This window comes from Pollicipes pollicipes, unplaced genomic scaffold (assembly GCF_011947565.3).
Source record: "Pollicipes pollicipes isolate AB1234 unplaced genomic scaffold, Ppol_2.1 Scaffold_3087;HRSCAF=3621_pilon_pilon_pilon, whole genome shotgun sequence".
Lineage (NCBI taxonomy): Eukaryota > Metazoa > Arthropoda > Thecostraca > Pollicipedomorpha > Pollicipedidae > Pollicipes > Pollicipes pollicipes.
In genome coordinates this window covers 6,722,499-6,739,954 of record NW_023596225.1, presented here as the reverse complement: position 1 = coordinate 6,739,954, position 17,456 = coordinate 6,722,499, and the positions used below count along the sequence as shown (strand labels likewise).

Below are 17,456 nucleotides of genomic sequence, written 5' to 3'. Positions count from 1 at the left end.
TCCCTGCTGCGGCCGCCGGCGCTGGCCGGCCTGGGGCGCAGCCAGGTGCCCGAGTTCGGCGCCGCCGAGATGGCCGTCAGCGCTATCTACTTGCACGAGATCCACCAGCGCACGGTGAGCGGACGGCACTGAGCTGGGGCGCGGCGCTGGCTGGCCGGCTTGTGCGCTCCTCCCAGCGGCGACGGCTTCTGCGTCGTATCTAGCGTCGGATCTGAGACGTGCCCGCGAGCAGCGGGGTGTTGTACTGTTGCGGGCCCCCTGTCTGTGTAACGGTGGGGTTTGTCATGCCGTTTCCGTGGGTGCCACGCGTGCGTTTTGAACGCCTTTTTCTATGCTGGGTCATGCTATATGTCGTTTGTTACGCCAGCTGTACCTTTTCAATCATCGCATGCTAAAACAAAGCCGGTGTCACGCGGATCGCAAAAGCGCGCCGAAGTCCAGCGCACGGTACGGTGCTCACCGCCCGCCGTCGGCTGGCCAGCTGTTGCAGCAACAGCAGCGCGGCGGCTACGGCGGCGCCACGCCGCGGCGGGACGGCGTGGAGGAGCTGGGCGTCTCGGTGCGGTACGCGCCGGCCGCCGCCGACCGCGAGGATCGGCCGCTGCTCGACGTGTCGCGGACCGCCTCCTAGCGGCGCCCCGCGTCAACTGCGCCAGCTGAGGCACGGCCGCCGCTGCCCGGAGCACCGGCGTCCGGTGTCTCGGGATCGCCAAGTGCAGGGGCGCCGCCAGGTTGGTCTTCGCACGGCGCCGAGGAGGGTGGCTGGGCCACCTGCTGCCGAAGTGTGCATAGTAGTGACCGGGAGCTTCTGCGCAACGCCGCGTGTCGCGCTGGTGAGGCTGCCGCGCGGGCTGAGCGCCGGCGCCCACCTTTTTAGGAGTCTGCGCGCGTTCTGTGTACGGACTGCCGGCGCCGCGCGGGCCTGGCGGTGTCGACGGGCAGTCGCCGTGCTTTCAGAGCCATGCGGGCGAGTCCAGCTTCGTGTGCATACCAGTGTGTGCTTGTGTGTGTGCGCGCGTGTGTGTGTGTGTGTTTGTGTGTGTCGCGACAGCCGAGCTTGGACGTGCGCGCCGTTGGAGGCTCAGGCGGCCGATCTCTGCGCTAGGGGCCGGGCCTGGCCGGGCGCGCTGCGGTCGGCAGCGGTGCGGGTGGAGAGGCGCGAGTGGCGTGCGCGTGAGAGGGCAGCTGTCCGCAGCCGGGGGTCGTATCTGTGATCTAGCCGGGGATGTGGGCAGCGCGTCCAGTGCACCCGACTCGGGCATTCGCTCGACAAATGGTACTGCTGCTGTCTGGTCCAGCATTCTGTGTCTTAGCTAAGCTGTCTTGCGGTGGGGAGACTAGTCAGATTTAATACCTCACCGACGCGGAGCGGCTGTTACTATTAGTTTTGACTGCAGCAAACTAGTGGTGTTTAATCAAGTGTTCTCGGCGCGTTGCACCGTGCAGTGAAGTGCGCCCTGCGCTCGAGTGTCGCACGCCTTTGGATATACCCGATGATGACGAGCCCCCAGGCGTGGTCTGTCGCCATTGAAATCATTGGTTTTGATAATCACTGTGTTCATATGCCTGCAATGGTTCTGAATAAATTTTATACTGCACAGGTTTTGTTCGTTGGATGTTCTCCAGCAACGGAGTTGCTCGTCTGTACTGTTCCCATTTTCCAACCAACTTCTGTGTACGGCGCTACAAAGACCAGTACGGGGATGTCCGTTTAACGATTTATTGCTGATGGAAAACATGTTATCTTCTCGTCATCATTTTGGGAATAATATATGTATATATATATATATATATATATATATATATATATATATATATATATATATATATGGGTTACATTCAGAATGATGCTTGTACACGGTGGTACTAACAGGTCGGTCACCTTATTGTCGACGTTTTTGCCGGGGATCCAAGCGAGCACAAGTCAGCGAATGTGACATTTTGGCGCTTGGCTTGCAAGACCCAGATTAGGAGGGTCATATACTGACAAAGCAGTTACTTGCAGGCGATCAGTTATGCGGCAACCCATGCATTCCCTTTCCACATTGCGAAGCATACGACTTACGCGAATGCTGAACCTTGCAGAATATCGCACACTTGGATCCACCCAGCTTGTGATCTTGGGGCTGGGATATACAAGCGCGCGTTACGTAGGTTGCGCGAACTTTGCCAGCACGTGGGTCGGATGTGCTCCTGGATGTGCAGCCATAATTTTTGTAACTGGTGGTTGCAAATCTCTTGGGCCGCCATGGGCTCAAAGAGACGCAATTCAGTGGCGCCCATTGGATTTTTCTGACTGCGGGAGAGTGGTAGTAGTACACAAGGCGATGAACACTACGTCAAAATGTGGCGTTACTTACCGGTGCTGCTTCCAGTGCAAAGTGTCTGCTTGGCCCTGTGTGGGAAGAAGAAAACTGGCCAGACTATTGGAGAGATCCCAGCCAGCACATCCGTATGGTCATATAGGTTTAAAATGGTTCACATGGGCCCAGGTGGGCCATGGGCTCAGTATGGACAACAATGTAGGTTACAAATGGCACCCATATGGGCCGTCCACCATAACTCAAGTGCTCATGTACCCCTATTATGACGTAAATGAGGCAGCATTTTACATCGAGGTCACAGCCAGACACCGCTAATTCAGTTCAAATCACAGCATTTGATTTCCATGCAGGTGGCTACAGGAGGGGCCCACATGGGCTGACTCATTTTAGAACAACGTGATGGCCCATGTGATGACCTCCTAGCCCGTGTGGTGAGGTGGAGAAGAAAGCTCCGTTTCTCAGAGTGTGGTATTCTGTTAGCAGAGGGAACTGATCGGACAGATGGACTGATGGTATATTGGACTGTATGGGATGGATGGATACACGGTACTTTTTTCTGATGGTACAGGGGAGTGATGGTATATCCGATGGCGGAAAATGGGACACGGGGAGGTAACGGAGGTGCAGATGGGACTCAGCACTGGACACCGAGCTGATGCCCCGCCTCTCCTCAGACGGCATGGAGCCACAATTTACGGTTTCATGTCAAAAAACCGAAGAGGCGGTCCAACTTTACATTGTCAACGGCTACGCATACAAATGATGTCGGGGTGGTGAGAGAATTATCGATGCGAATGTGTGAATGCAGGGGAAAATAAACAGTTGGGTCACCGCTACTGGTGGCATGGTGTTCATCCAACTCAAGCTATTCGTCGAAGAGGTGTTAAGTTGAAACACTTATGTCTGGCACTGGATTTCGTCCCGGTGAGTTCAACTGATCCCCAGGCAAAGCTGCCGAAGTACTTAATTCTCGTGATGAGGACATTTTTGCTTCTATGGATCACATGAAATGAAATTGTAAAATTGTGATAATGAGGAAACGTGGGCAGATTACACCAAATCACGGTGTATTCGACTTCAATGCCGATTCTAGCCGCTATCTTCTAGATAAATAGAGCAGCTTACCTACATGGCCGACGCTGTCTTTAAACCAGCAAGATGTTCAATAAAATCATCACGCACATATTCTGAGTATAATAAAGTCAATTATGCTCTAAATACCATGAGTCACTTGACAATAATCTCCAAAAGTTATGAAATAGCATGAACGTAGCGAAGCAACTACTTGATTGTTTTGGGACGCATCAAATTTGCGTAAGCTTTTCATGAGGCTAAAAAATTGTTCCTATTTCTCTACGGCAGTACATAAGTGCATTCCATTTCACGCAGGCTTGAACGAGCTGTTTCGTGGTCCGTCGGCGGTGGAGGTCGAGGAGGGGGAGCGCATGGCAGGCGCTGGGCGTCGGTCAGGCTGTGAGTGGTGCTGGGGAGTGGTGGTGTGTGGAAACGCTGTCGTGCAGAGTGGCACAATGGATGAAACTGAAGGGTTCCCCAGCGAAAAATCTCAAAACGAGATTCTCAGAAATTCCATGCCAGAAGGAGACCCAAACTCCAACACTGATATCACCAAAGAAGAGGAAAACAAGCCCAGATGGGGTCCGAATCACAAGGGTGCAAAGGAACTTGCAAACCTCTACACATCAGGTGAGATTTTTTAATGGGAATCGTTTTATCTTAGGTGGGAATTTTGCTAATGCCTGTTGGGTTATAAAACGCTGCTTAGTGTTCTGAAGTAAGCATTGCCAATACTCCTGTTAAAAATGCCTATATATGTATGGTTGATATACCAAAATAGTCATGGTACGTTAACATACATATACATATATATATATATAATAGAAAATGAATATAATAATATGTGCAGAAGGGAAGGGTCCAAAAGGAATCAAAGAATTTGGAAGACAGCTAATCATGGAGGCACCATACTCGTGACTGTACATTCACGAAACATGAACACTGAAACTCATGCTTTGGACATTTTGGCATGGTGTGGTAATGGTATGTCTGTGGTAATGGCATAGTATGTCCAGTGCTTGTCCAAACAGTTGCTGAGTGCATCATTTTTAGGAGGTGTAACTACATGAATGGGAAAGTTGTTTAAGTTTTTGACCATATATACAAAATGACTTGTTATGATATAAAATTAAGTAGGAACCATACTGGAAATGTGTTAAGTTGGGATGTGCTTTAAAAGTGCTGTAAAATATTGGATTTACTGCTTTGGATGCTTGAAAATAAATATTTTGCTTAAATGTAGGGTAAAAGTAAAGTAAACTTAACAATGTTTTAAGCCATTCAATTTTACTCCATGTTTATATGCTCAAGTAATGTTAATGAGCCACAGCTGTTAACTGGGCAGTTTCCGGATTAGTGTCATATAGTTAGCCTATTTGAATAGGAACATAACAGCTGAAGAAAAGGAGCAGATAATGAACTTTTCTATTTAAAGAAAGTCCAGGAGAATCAGCAACTTGATGATTGGGTGTTCATGCATTATATGACTCTATGCTCTGGGTGCTCATGCACACAATATTTTCTGGAGCTCTTTGTGACCTGTTCACAAGTTAGGTGTGCTGGGAGGGTAGATCATAAGCTGCATACAGGTTACCATTTGGTACCATTATTTCAGTATTTCAACATCTCAGTTATTTGACCTGTTTGATTTTTATACATTTAGTTAAAAGTACATGCTGTGAAGACTTGACTGAGCAGCCAGCACCATCTTTGCAGCACTGCTGTTATGGCGGAATTGATTGGCACCATAGAATATAGTGCATCAAACATGGAAGGCTGCAGTTTCATATGCTCTTCATCAGCCTAAATGCAATGTTCCTTAGTTGGTGCTGGTTTTGTTTCATTTTATGAAACTTTCTAGCAGAGAGCTCGAGCCAGTATTAAAACATTCATCAGGCATGTGCTTGTATCTTCAACTCTGTGCTTTCACTAAAAGACTCCCAGGGTACAGGGTCAAACTTGGTCAAGGGTTCCTGTTGAATCCAGTTTGCCTTTTGGTATGCAGGTGCATGTCTGAATGCTTTCTTGGAGTATGAAAGTGAAATAAAAGTACCCATGGACACAAATCTGCTTGAATAGACAAACAATCAGCTGATCTGCACTTTGTCTGCTAGCTAGCATGCACCAGTCTGGTATTAACACAGAGGATCCTGTTTCAGGGAAGAGGCTGCAAGAGGTGGTCTGTGTTTGGCTTGGCCTGGGTCTCATGGCCACAAACCTGCTGCTGATGATGCGGTACCTGCGCCTGGAGGCAGCACCATCTATGGTGCTGTGTGCTCTCCTGGGAATGGTGACAGCTGATTTTGCCTCGGGGCTGGTGCACTGGGGTGCGGACACCTGGGGCTCAATTGACATGCCCATCCTAGGAAAGGTGAGAACTGTCAAGATCATTCATCCTGATGGGACTGAAGTGACTGATTTGTGATTATAAGTCACTGATTTGTGTTCTGTTAAAAATCATTGTTACACAGTGAGAAATTAACCATGTGGGGTTAGGCCTGTTGTGTTGAAAATGAGTTGTGCAATAAAGTAAATGAGAGAGAATGCTGCCACCCTACCTCATCTCAGTGGCCTCATCTGTCCCTCCCTGACCGAAGCACTGCATTCCACATCTGGCTGGTGTGAGCGTGTATGGCAGCTACCGCAGGCCCCGACGGCCCCCGCCTCGTCGGCCGGCCGTCTTTCCGCCCTCCCAGGTTGTGACCTCGCCTGCTTTGTCCGCTAGCTGTGACCATTTCCATGGGCCCATGCCTGCCCGCCGTGTTCTCCGGCCTTGACCTTGCTGGCCGTGACCCCGTGTCCGCCAGTCGTTACCCCGTACCGTCGGGTGGTGACCCCGTTTCCTTGGTACGTGACCTCGTACCCTCCGGCTGTTACCCCTTCTCGGGCCGTGCCCCCGTATCCTCCGATCGTGACCCTATGACCCCGTATCGCCCGGGCGTGACCCCGTGTCTCATTCGTGACCCCCGTGCCCTTCGACCGTGACCCCGTGTCCGCCAGCCGTGACCCCGTGACCTCGGGCCGTGACTCAGCATCCTCCGGTCGTGAACCCGTGTCCTCCGACCGTGACCTCGCGTCTTCGGGCCGTGACTCCGTGCCCGCCAGCCGTGACCCGATGTCCGCCACGGCAGAACTTTCTGCGGCCGTTCCGGGAGCACCACATCGACCCGACGTCGATCACGCGGCACGACTTCGTGCAGACCAACGGCGACAACATCGCGCTCACGCTGCTGCCGCTGTTCTGCATGTCGTACGACTTCGCCACGCTGCCGGAGCCGCAGATCTACGCCAACTACGCCTGGTACTCGTACCTCTACCTGCTGGCCGTCTTCGTGGCACTCACCAATCAGGTACGACACCAAGAGATGCTCGTGGTAGCTGAGCCAGGTAGAGTGAGAGAACAAGAGAGCGAGAGAGCAAGAGAACGAGAGTGCGAGAGAGCGAGAGAGTGCGAGAGAGCGAGAGTGCGAGAAAGCGAGAGTGCGAGAGAGCAAGGATGCGATAAAGCAAAAGAGCAAGAGAGCAAGAGAGAAAGAGATAGAGAGGGAGGGTGAGGGTGAGGGTGAGGGTGAGGGTGAGGGTGAAGGGTGAATGTGAGGGTGAGGGTGAGGGTGAGGGTGAGGGAGAGGGAGAGGGGGGGGCGAGGGCGAGGGCGAGGGCGAGGGCGAGGGCGAGGGCGAGGGCGAGGGCGAGGGCGAGGGGGAGGGAGGGAGAGGGGGGGGGGACCCGCAGGGATGCAGCTTGCGTGGCTGATGTTGCCTGTCTCTGATGACATGTACATGTAATTCACCATTGGTGTGGCTCCTCGTTAGGCAGGCGAAAACGCTGAGTCGAATTGTGCTTTAGAGTAATGCAAGATGTGTGTTCACAAAAGTTTTGCATGGTCCTGGGCCGCTAGGCTGTAAGCTTATACCTAAAGGTTTCCAGGGCAGAAATATTACAGTACATGGTTGTGACGTGTTCTTGGCACAGTTCGTAACAAAACTTCTGGTTGAACAGCCGTGGTGGTGTAAAGTCGTTACACAACACGCGTCATCAATTCCTGTGACCCTTACAAAGCTCATTAGAGGTGAAGGCCAGAACAGGTCAAATGCTGAAGATGACTATGGGGATTGGGCTGAGCGAGAATACAATCGCATGTATCGGATGTTGATGCATTTTTCTAGCTGAATTAACATTTCTCCTATGATTAAGAGTATTTACGCTGCATCGATTTTGAAAATTGTCGTCCTTAGTATAGGCGCGGGTTGTAGCTACGTTTGGTGTAACTGGAAACGGTGTGGACCTGCGACCAGTGGTTACCAATACGTCACCCTCTTGAGGGCGCAACGTACGGGCGTGGCCGCCCTGCTGATGGTTTTCACGGCTTATATAACACCCGGCTGGAGCGCGGCCTCGCTGGTGACAAGGGCGGGGCTCTGAGTCATTATGGGTTGGAAACATGAGACTCCCCCGTTGAGCGTAGAAACCTTCGTGACTCGGGATATCAAATTGTTTGGTAGGATCCAGTAATAGCTCCAGGAACACCTGCACACCACCGGCGTGATGTCGCGCACGTACTTGGCCTTCGCAGAGACGCTCGTGCACTTAGGCACGCGCCTGATTCGGCCATTGCCGGACTCACTCTGCTATGCGTCAGTGGCCGCGTCTGTACCAGGCTCACTCTGCTACGCGTCAGTGGCCACGTCTGTACCAGGCTCACTCTGCTACGCGTCCGTGGCCGCGTCTGTACCGAGCTCACTCTGCTACGCGTCCGTGGCCGCGTCTGTACCGGGCTCACTCTGCTATTCGTCCGTGGCCGCGTCGGTGCCGGGCTCACTCTGCTATGCGTCCGTGGCCGCGTCGGTGCCGGGCTCACTCTGCTACGCGTCAGTGGCCACGTCTGTACCAGGCTCACTCTGCTATGCGTCCGTGGCCGCGTCGGTGCCGGGCTCACTCTGCTATGCGTCCGTGGCCGCGTCTGTACCGGGCTCACTCTGCTACGCGTCAGTGGCCGCGTCTGTACCGGGCTCACTCTGCCATGCGTCAGTGGCCGCGTCTGTACCAGGCTCACTCTGCTACGCGTCAGTGGCCACGTCTGTACCGGGCTCACTCTGCTACGCGTCAGTGGCCGCGGCTGTCTGTACCAGGCTCACTCTGCCATGCGTCAGTGGCCGCGTCGGTGCCGGACTCACTCTGCTATGCGTCAGTGGCCGCGTCTGTACCGGGCTCACTCTGCTACGCGTCCGTGGCCGCGTCTGTACCGGGCTCACTCTGCTATGCGTCAGTGGCCGCGTCGGTGCCGGGCTCACTCTGCTACGCGTCAGTGGCCGCGTCTGTACCAGGCTCACTCTGCCATGCGTCAGTGGCCGCGTCTGTACCGGGCTCACTCTGCTATGCGTCAGTGGCCGCGTCGGTGCCGGACTCACTCTGCTATGCGTCAGTGGCCGCGTCTGTACCGGGCTCACTCTGCCATGCGTCAGTGGCCGCGTCTGTACCAGGCTCACTCTGCTACGCGTCAGTGGCCGCGTCTGTACCGGGCTCACTCTGCTATGCGTCAGTGGCCGCGTCTGTACCAGGCTCACTCTGCTATGCGTCAGTGGCCGCGTTGGCCGCGTCTGTACCGGGCTCACTCTGCTACGCGTCAGTGGCCGCGTCGGTGCCGGGCTCACTCTGCTACGCGTCAGTGGCCGCGTCTGTACCGGGCTCACTCTGCTATGCGTCAGTGGCCGCGTCTGTACCAGGCTCACTCTGCTACGCGTCAGTGGCCGCGTCTGTACCGGGCTCACTCTGCTATGCGTCATTGGCCGCGTCGGTGCCGGACTCACTCTGCTTCGCGTCAGTGGCCGCATCTGTGCCGGGCTCACTCTGCTACGCGTCCGTGGCCGCGTCGGTGCCGGGCTCACTCTGCTACGCGTCAGTGGCCGCGTCTGTACCGGGCTCACTCTGCTATGCGTCAGTGGCCGCGTCTGTACCGGGCTCACTCTGCTATGCGTCAGTGGCCGCGTCTGTACCGGGCTCACTCTGCTACGCGTCAGTGGCCGCGTCTGTACCCGGCCTCACTCTTGCTACGAGTCAGTGGCCGCGTCTGTTACCGGATCACTCTGCTATGCGTTCAGTGGCCGCGTTCTGTACAGGCTCACTCTTGCTATTCGTCAGGTGGCCGCGTCTGTACCAGGCTCACTCTGCCTACGCGTCCGTGGCCGCGTCTGTACCCAGGCTCACTCTGCTTACGCGTCAGTGGCCGCCGTCTGTACCGGGCTCACTCTGCTATGCGTCAGTGGCCGCGTCTGTACCAGGCTCACTCTGCTACGCGTCAGTGGCCGCGTCTGTACCGGGCTCACTCTGCTATGCGTCAGTGGCCGCGTCTGTACCAGGCTCACTCTGGTACGCGTCAGTGGCCGCGTCTGTACCAGGCTCACTCTGCTACGCGTCAGTGGCCGCGTCTGTACCGGGCTCACTCTGGTACGCGTCAGTGGCCGCGTCTGTACCGGGCTCACTCCGCTACGCGTCAGTGGCCGCGTCGGTGCCGGGCTCACTCTGCTACGCGTCAGTGGCCGCGTCTGTACCGGGCTCACTCTGCTATGCGTCAGTGGCCGCGTCTGTACCAGGCTCACTCTGCTACGCGTCAGTGGCCGCGTCTGTACCGGGTTCACTCTGCTATGCGTCATTGGCCGCGTCGGTGCCGGACTCACTCTGCTTCGCGTCAGTGGCCGCATCTGTGCCGGGCTCACTCTGCTACGCGTCCGTGGCCGCGTCGGTGCCGGGCTCACTCTGCTACGCGTCAGTGGCCGCGTCTGTACCGGGCTCACTCTGCTATGCGTCAGTGGCCGCGTCTGTACCGGGCTCACTCTGCTATGCGTCAGTGGCCGCGTCGGTGCCGGACTCACTCTGCTTTGCGTCAGTGGCCGCGTCGGTGCATGTTTGAGCCAGTCGGTGTCGGTACTTTGTCATGCATTATGCGCCGGTCCCACTATCGTACCGTGTCGTGGGTGTCATTAGCGGCACACGTGCCCCCCCCCCCCCCCCCAGCGCCCCAGCCCAGCCCCAGCACGTGCCCCCCCAGCGCCGATTGCCCGGTTGTAGCCGCCGCGGTGGGTGTGCATGGCCGATCAGCGTCGCGGCTGGTGGTCATGGCGCCGGTCAGCGGTATACGCGTCGACCGGCCCGGCTCCGCACGTTGCGTCCTCGTGGTCTGCGTGGAGGCGCCGGGGGGCCGCAGGTGTCGCTGGCGCGGGCCGGGGCGTGTCGTCAGTGTGGTCACCGCCATCGCGCCTCGGCCGCCGCTTGCGGGCTGCAGCTGGTTCTGGGGCTCGCCACGGCCCCGCTCCGCTGGATAGCTTGGGTTAGCCTGGCGCCGCGGGCGGCGCGGCTGCAGACGTCGCCGGCCGGCGGCGGTGTTGGCCGCGCCGCACAGCTCCTCCGCCTGTGCGTCTATGTTTGGCATACCGCTTGTGTGTCCGTGTGTTCGACCCGTTACGTCCGATCTTGGAGACTGGTCCACACAAACCTGAACCTGCGGTGCATGGACCGTCAGGCCGCCATGGCGTTATGAGCTGAACACCTGTCCAACTTGCTCATGAAGTCAAAAGTGATGACAGAAAACAGCAAATACCTATCGAAACGACAGCCAACGTATCCGCCCGCTGACATGAGACTAGGGTGTTCCTGAGCCATTTGTTTTCTCGGAGCTTTTGGCGAGTGGACATAGCAACTCACATTATTCAGGGGCAACATCGTAAACCAGCACCGGGGTATACCTGTACCGTGGCCAGCCCGGAGCTGGTGACGGCCTGGCCGCCGCCGGCGCCGGGCCGGTCGCCATGTATTATTCAGCCGGTGCCGTGACGTCAGTCGGCTCACTCGGCGCCGTCCTGACGTCGGTCGGCCGGCATCGTCTCCAGCGCCGCCGTACCGAGCCCGCGGCAATGAGCAGCCCACGCGACAGGCTGCATCGGCGGACGCTGGAGCCCCGCCGGAGGCGCCGAACGAGCCTCGGCGGGCCAGACGCCACGGCGGCACAGGTGTCGGCATTGTTTGCGTGGCGACAGGACGCGTGCCGGCGGGCTGCGTGACTGCCGCGGCCGCGCGCGAGGTGCGCAGAGATCGACAGGTGGATCGCCCGCGCTGATAGCCCACGGCTGAGTGGCGTGCCCGGTCCCCGCGCCGGAGGCGGCCGCGGTGCCCCCGCTTAGCTGGGGCGTCGTCTCCAGCTCACGGCTGAGTGGCGTGCCCGGTCCGCGCGCCGGCCGGTCGGGCCAGAGGTCACGGCCGGGGTCACAGGCGGCCGGCGGTGTCCTCCTGGAGGAGCTGCTGACGGCTGGCGATGACTGGGCACAATGGAGCGGAGCTGTTTGCGCAAGTGGCTCATCTACTGACGCGTCATCAGGTGTTGATACGGTCGCCACCCACGTGCACACGTGAGATCACTGCGCACGATTTGGAATCGAGTCGACGCGTTCGCGGTACGTGGGGGCTGTCTGGGCTGTCTGCCAGTTTGCCCTTCATGGTGCGGTACGTGGGGGCTGTCTGGGCTGTCTGCCAGTTTGCCCTTCATGGTGCGGTACGTGAGGGCTGTCTGGGCTGTCTGCCAGTTTGCCCTTCATGGTGCGGTTTCAGACCAAAGGCGGAAACAAATCATATAGCATACGATATGCCGTCAGCACGGGCACTAAATGGCCTGTGCAGTTGGTGCTCCTAAAGTGTAATAGCTAATAAACTTGTGTTCTTCAGTGGCGTCGTTCAAAGGATTATACTCGCCGTTTTAGTGAATATTACGTGAAACGCATCAAAATTGATCATTGTGCCGCTGGCCTGTCGAGAGAACGCGTCTTCTGCGCCGAATGGATCAATGCCGACGATTCCGTGAACAAAAGAAAATTATCAGTACCTTATCACTGAAAATCTATTTGATTTCTACAACGATATGCAATGCACCAGTACTCTATTTCTGAAACGCGCCCGCCCGAATTCCACATCTGACGCAGAGCGCCCGTCCAAAGTTAGCTGCTCTGAGACGGTCGCCCTCGGCCCGTCCGAAGTTAGCCGCTCTGAGACGGTCGCCCTCGGTCCGTTCGACGTTAGCCGCTCTGAGACGGTCGCCCTCGGTCTGTCCGAAGTTAGCCGCTCTGAGACGGTCGCCCTCGGTCCGTTCGACGTTAGCCGCTCTGAGACGGTCGCCCTCGGTCCGTCCGAAGTTAGCCGCTCTGAGACGGTCGCCCTCGGTCCGTTCGACGTTAGCCGCTATGAGACGGTCGCCCTCGGTCCGTTCGAAGTTAGCCGCTATGAGACGGTCGCCCTCGGTCCGTCCAAAGTTAGCCGCTCTGAGACGGTCGCGTTCGGGTGGGGTCTCGTCTGACAGGTGACGAGTCTGTTGGTGGGGGGGGGGGATGGTGGGGAGGGGGTGAAGGGAGCCACCCCCGGCGCTGCGTCTGTGGCATGCGGGGCACAGTGCCAGCCGGGCTGAGCGGGGCCCTCCGCCGGTGGGACGGGGCCGGCCCTGGCACCGGTACTCGTTCATCGGCGCGACGCGAGGGTAACTGTGGCGATGGTGACTGTGCAGCCGCGTCGGTGACAGCCGCCGCCGCACCGACGCGACGCAACGCTGGACCTCAGCTGGCTGATAAGACACGACACGTGACGTCGCCAGGCTGCTGAGCGGGCTGGGAGCTATCGCGCACGCCATCAGCCCAGTCAGAGACAAACACCAGGTCCGCCACCCCGGGCGGGGTCTGCCAGGTTTCGGTTTCAGCTGCCGCCCATGAGCGGCCGCTAAGTTGGGGGCCTCATCACTCTCCGTCGGAGCGGCTGTCAGTTTGCGAGCCGTGCCACGCCCAGGTCAGCGGGTGGCTGCCCGTGCTCCCTGCAGGCCCGTCGGCGCCAGGTCGATAGCCGTGTTCCCTGACAGGGCGGCGCTCGTGCGTCTCGGTGGCCGAGTTCCGTCGCTGGCTTTGGCGGGGCTCCAGGTGTGTGTTTTGCGGGCCAGTCTGCCTGCGCAAGGGTCTGCGGCGGTGCCAGCTGCGGCAGGGTGTGGCTTCTGTCGCGCTGGCTGTGGCCAGGGTGGAATGTGCCTCCCGGGCATACCGATGTTTTTAGTTTGCGGGATATTTCAAGTAGTGCGCTCTTCGTGTTAGGTCGTGAAAAATCGTGTTTCCTCGTTCATTCTAATTTTTCTTAAAGGGAGTGTGCCACCCAAATTTGGGGTTTTGAACTGAACTAGCCATCTTAAAGACATTTCGGTGCTGTTTGCAATCCTGCCCTTCTTAAGACCTAAGCTCTTCTAGTTTCTGAACCACACGCCCTGGAAAATGGGGAAAGATATATCGGGAAAAGTATTTGAAAGATGTCCAGGCACCCATGACGCCATAACAACGTCATGCAAGTACTGCCATCTCATTGGTCGTGTGGTAATCAAGGAGAAGATAAGTGTATTTGTTGTGTTCACCTCTGGCATTCGTTAGCGCGATTTCGAGATATAACGGTGGTCAGTTGGCTCAATCAATGTTGTGCAGGGTGCGATAACGTAGTCAAACCGTGACGCATTGAGGAGCATGTTTACTAAATAGAGAATTGTGCTGTCTAAAGCAGCCTTTTCCACTTCAAAAGCGTACCAATAGTTACAAGTGAGCTTGTTTTATGACATCTGGTGCCTCATCAATGTCTCCAAATGTGAAACATTCCATTTAAAAGTTAGGACCGACACTATGCTAGGGGATCGCAGATGTCTAGTTTGTGTCCGTACTTGACTGGACTGTCATTTAACAGCAACGTGCAAACAGTACCGAACAATATGTCGTGTAATCGAACATGTGTTGGCACGTAATGAATAAGCTCTGCCGTGATCGGTGCAACTGTCCCGTAAAGTGTCTAGATCAAATTGTTTGCACCGTGCTTGCCATGCAAGGCAGCCGCGGGTCTCGCCTCCTGTCGTCCAGTGTTGACAACGGTGCCGGCCAACGGATGTTGCCCTAAGGGCGTGCCAGGAACGCGGCCGACCTGGCCGGGGTCGATGGCCCGTCCCCAGTCACTGGGCCCCGTCCACGTCACGTGACGAGCCGAGACCGGCGTCGGGGCGCCACCCGCCCGGCCCGCCGTCGTCGCGGCCGGGCCCTAACAGCATTCCGAGACGCAGCGGCGTCCCTTATCGGGCCGGTGGAGACGTTGCCGCCCGCGAAAATCCTGCCAATTGTCTTGACACGTGACTGACGTCAACAGCCCGTGGCCCCGGCTCAAGTGCAGTTTGTAGCCCTCAGAGAAAAGCGAAACCGCCCTGTCGCTGCCGACCTCGCCCGTAACGCTGCGCGCCCGCTGCCGCCAGATCCACAAGTGGTCGCACACCTACTTCGGCTTGCCGTGGTACGTGACGCTGCTGCAGGACTGCCGCGTGATCCTGCCGCGCCGCCACCACCGCATCCACCACGTGGCGCCGCACGAGACGTACTACTGCATCACCACGGGCTGGCTGGACTGGCCGCTGGAGCGGCTCGGCTTCTGGGCGCGACTGGAGGCGGTCATCCAGCGGCTGACGGGCGCCGTGCCGCGCGACGACGACATGCGCTGGGCGCAACGGCGCACCTGAGGCGTTGCTCCGTGATGGCGCGCTCCGGTGTCCGACCAGCGTGCGTAGCACAGCGCGCCGGCCGCTCGCGCCGTCCGCGGGCGGCGGCCGCTGACCCCGGGGGCGCGGCATCATGCGTGGTCGTGCGCGACGGCGTCTCCGACTGTGGCCGGGTCAGCGCGCTCGGAGGCCTCGACGGCCGCCGGCCGAGCGGCCGGCTGGGCCGCAGCTGCCAGCGCCGTCCCGTGTCCTGACCTCAGGTCGGGGCGACCCTGCTCGCCGGCAGCCGCGGGCCGGGCCAGCGCCGCTCACGTCTGCGCCAGGCCCGACGGGCGCGCCGGTGTGCCCTCGTCGAACCCCGCCGGTGGTAATGGCCGAATAGTCGGGTTGTGTTGTTTCAGGGAGGTCGTAAAGCGGCAGCCTCTGAAGCCACGGTCTGCCTTGATCATCGCGAAATTGCTTCTATTGAGGGCGTCATACATCACACGTGATTGGCCGCGGCGTGGCGACGTTGGGCTGGGCAGACAGACAGACTCGCTGGTCGTCCTGGAATGTCACGGACCCGCCCTCGTGTCGGCGACGGTGTGGCGCCGCGGTTAGATCGATAGGCGATGCTCCGTCGATTCCGCCATGTCACGTACGCGACCGCGGCGGCGTCCGTATCACGGCGTGCATCAGCGCCGATATTGCGTGTCGGGCGCGCCCGTGCCGACAGTGCGCGGTCGCGGACACCTCCAGCGCCGGCGCCGACCTCACGTGACCGCCAGACGCGGCGGAGGCGGGCGGGGCGGGGCGGCACGTGATGGCGGGCCGTCGCCGGGTGGATCGGGTCCGCGGCGGCCCGGTATCGACTGGCTGGGCTGCGGCTCCGCGCGGGCGAGACTCCCCTGATAACCCGCCGAAATGCCGGCTCGATAGCGGCCGATCAATACGCGCATTGCGGCCCCAGGGCCCTCCCGGTCTGCGGGCGCGGGGCGGGGCGGGGTGCGCCGACAGTGGCGCCGCCGGCAGCCCGGTCTGTTCGGGCGTGCTGGCGCGGGCCGATGCGTGACGTCGGACGCCGGCGGCGATGGCGTTGGGGCCCGTCTGGATTACTCTCCACCGAACCGCCGCGTCTGGTCTGATCTCCCGGTCGCACGGCATCGTCAGCCGACGCCGCCAGCTGTTGTCACGGCAGCTGACTGCGCTGTTGCAAGTCAACCGCAACGCAGCACGGCGCTCTTACCAGTTCGCAGGTTCGCACCTGGAGTTTTACCACGTTCGATGATGGTAGTTCGTAGATGACTGGTTTGCAAGCCACCAACACATGATTGCAGTGCCGGTTCCACCAGCACATGGGCAGTCAGCGGTCAGTCGTCATGGGCAACGCTTCCCGTTGTAACGTTGTGGGCAGGCCATGATATCATTACCCCCACGTCCGTAGTCCATAATAACTCGCTGTGCTGCTGATGCGAATGTGGATTAATTGAATATGCTGCTCAGCATGTTGTCAGTTGTGACGCGGTTAACATCCTGCTTTGCGTGGGTTAAGGCGCACACTTTCCTGTTGCCAAGTATGCGAATCATGTATTTTGCTGGTCTAAACCACAACTGAATATGCACGGTCACCGAAGGCAGCAATATTCGCGAAATACTATTTTTTATTGTCTGCCTTCTGCTTTATCATTGAGGTGGCTCATCACATATCGATGAATCGTGCAACATTGGGGGGAGGGGGAGGGGTGCAGCGTGGTGGCCTCTGTCGGCATGCTGGTGTCCCCGTGGCTCGGCGGTGCCTTCTTGCGTTGCTTGTTCTTCCGCCGACGGCGCAGCTATCACCCGCCTGTCCTCCGCCTCGTGCCACGCCCTGGGCTGTGGTGCGCCACCTCACCCGCCCCGCCCCGGGCTGGCGCGGCCTTGTCGGAAAGCGGCGCGCTCTCCCCGACAGACCGGCGCGGGGTCACAGCCAGCCTGTGCTCCGGAGCGGGGGGAGCGGAATCTGACACGCGGGGCGGCCGAACGCCGCCCGCGCGCACCTCCCTTCCACAGCACAGCCGGGTGGCTCGAGGTGACGTGATTGTCTCAAACCTTTGGTCAACACGCTCTGCTGTTCCCTGAGATCCGAGTAGCGTACACGCTCCGTACGGCTTAGGTAGTCGCTGCGGGTGCGGTTGTGTAATTCGTTGTGGGGGAAACGCATGGGATCAGACACGAAGAGATGTTTAGGATGTCGCCGCCGTAAAGGGCTCCACACGTCTAACGACAATCCCGGGAGGATTTCGCATACGAACCCAGTCGAAACGAAACGGCTCCCTGGCTAGTCACCTACCCCACGGCTCTCTTCCACGACTTGGTTTGTACCGGAATCGGTACTGGCGCTTCCCAGACGCATTGGGGACAAATCATATCTTTCGCGGTGCTGTGTTGTGTTGTTAATCTGCACTTCCAACGGCTTTCAATCAAACTGATCAGCAAGCTGCCGCCATCGGAGCCGGCTCGGACCACGGTCCCTCGCCGCCAGTGAAGACGCCCTTCCCCGCACA

General features: G+C 58.2%; 1 protein-coding gene across 1 annotated transcript; it reads left to right on the top strand.

Moving 5' to 3' along the window:
• The first annotated feature begins 3,756 nt into the window (after positions 1–3,756).
• Kua (Plasmanylethanolamine desaturase Kua) lies at positions 3,757–15,050 on the top strand. The gene is made up of 4 exons (XM_037212227.1): positions 3,757–4,028; positions 5,558–5,769; positions 6,530–6,748; positions 14,695–15,050. Exons 1-4 carry the CDS (start codon positions 3,770–3,772, stop codon positions 14,953–14,955), a joined length of 951 nt encoding a protein of 316 aa, XP_037068122.1. The 5' UTR covers positions 3,757–3,769; the 3' UTR covers positions 14,956–15,050.
• The last annotated feature ends 2,406 nt before the right edge of the window (positions 15,051–17,456 follow it).

What these genes read in the sequence shown, in the direction of transcription:
- Kua (XM_037212227.1), top strand. Translation starts at nt 3,770, where the DNA reads ATGGCAGGCGCTGGGCGTCGGTCAGGCTGTGAGTGGTGCTGGGGAGTG. An exon ending in ACATGCCCATCCTAGGAAAG is followed by an intron (nt 5,770 to 6,529) that starts GTGAGAACTGTC and finishes CCGCCACGGCAG; the next exon opens with AACTTTCTGCGGCCGTTCCG. An exon ending in TCGTGGCACTCACCAATCAG is followed by an intron (nt 6,749 to 14,694) that starts GTACGACACCAA and finishes CGCTGCCGCCAG; the next exon opens with ATCCACAAGTGGTCGCACAC.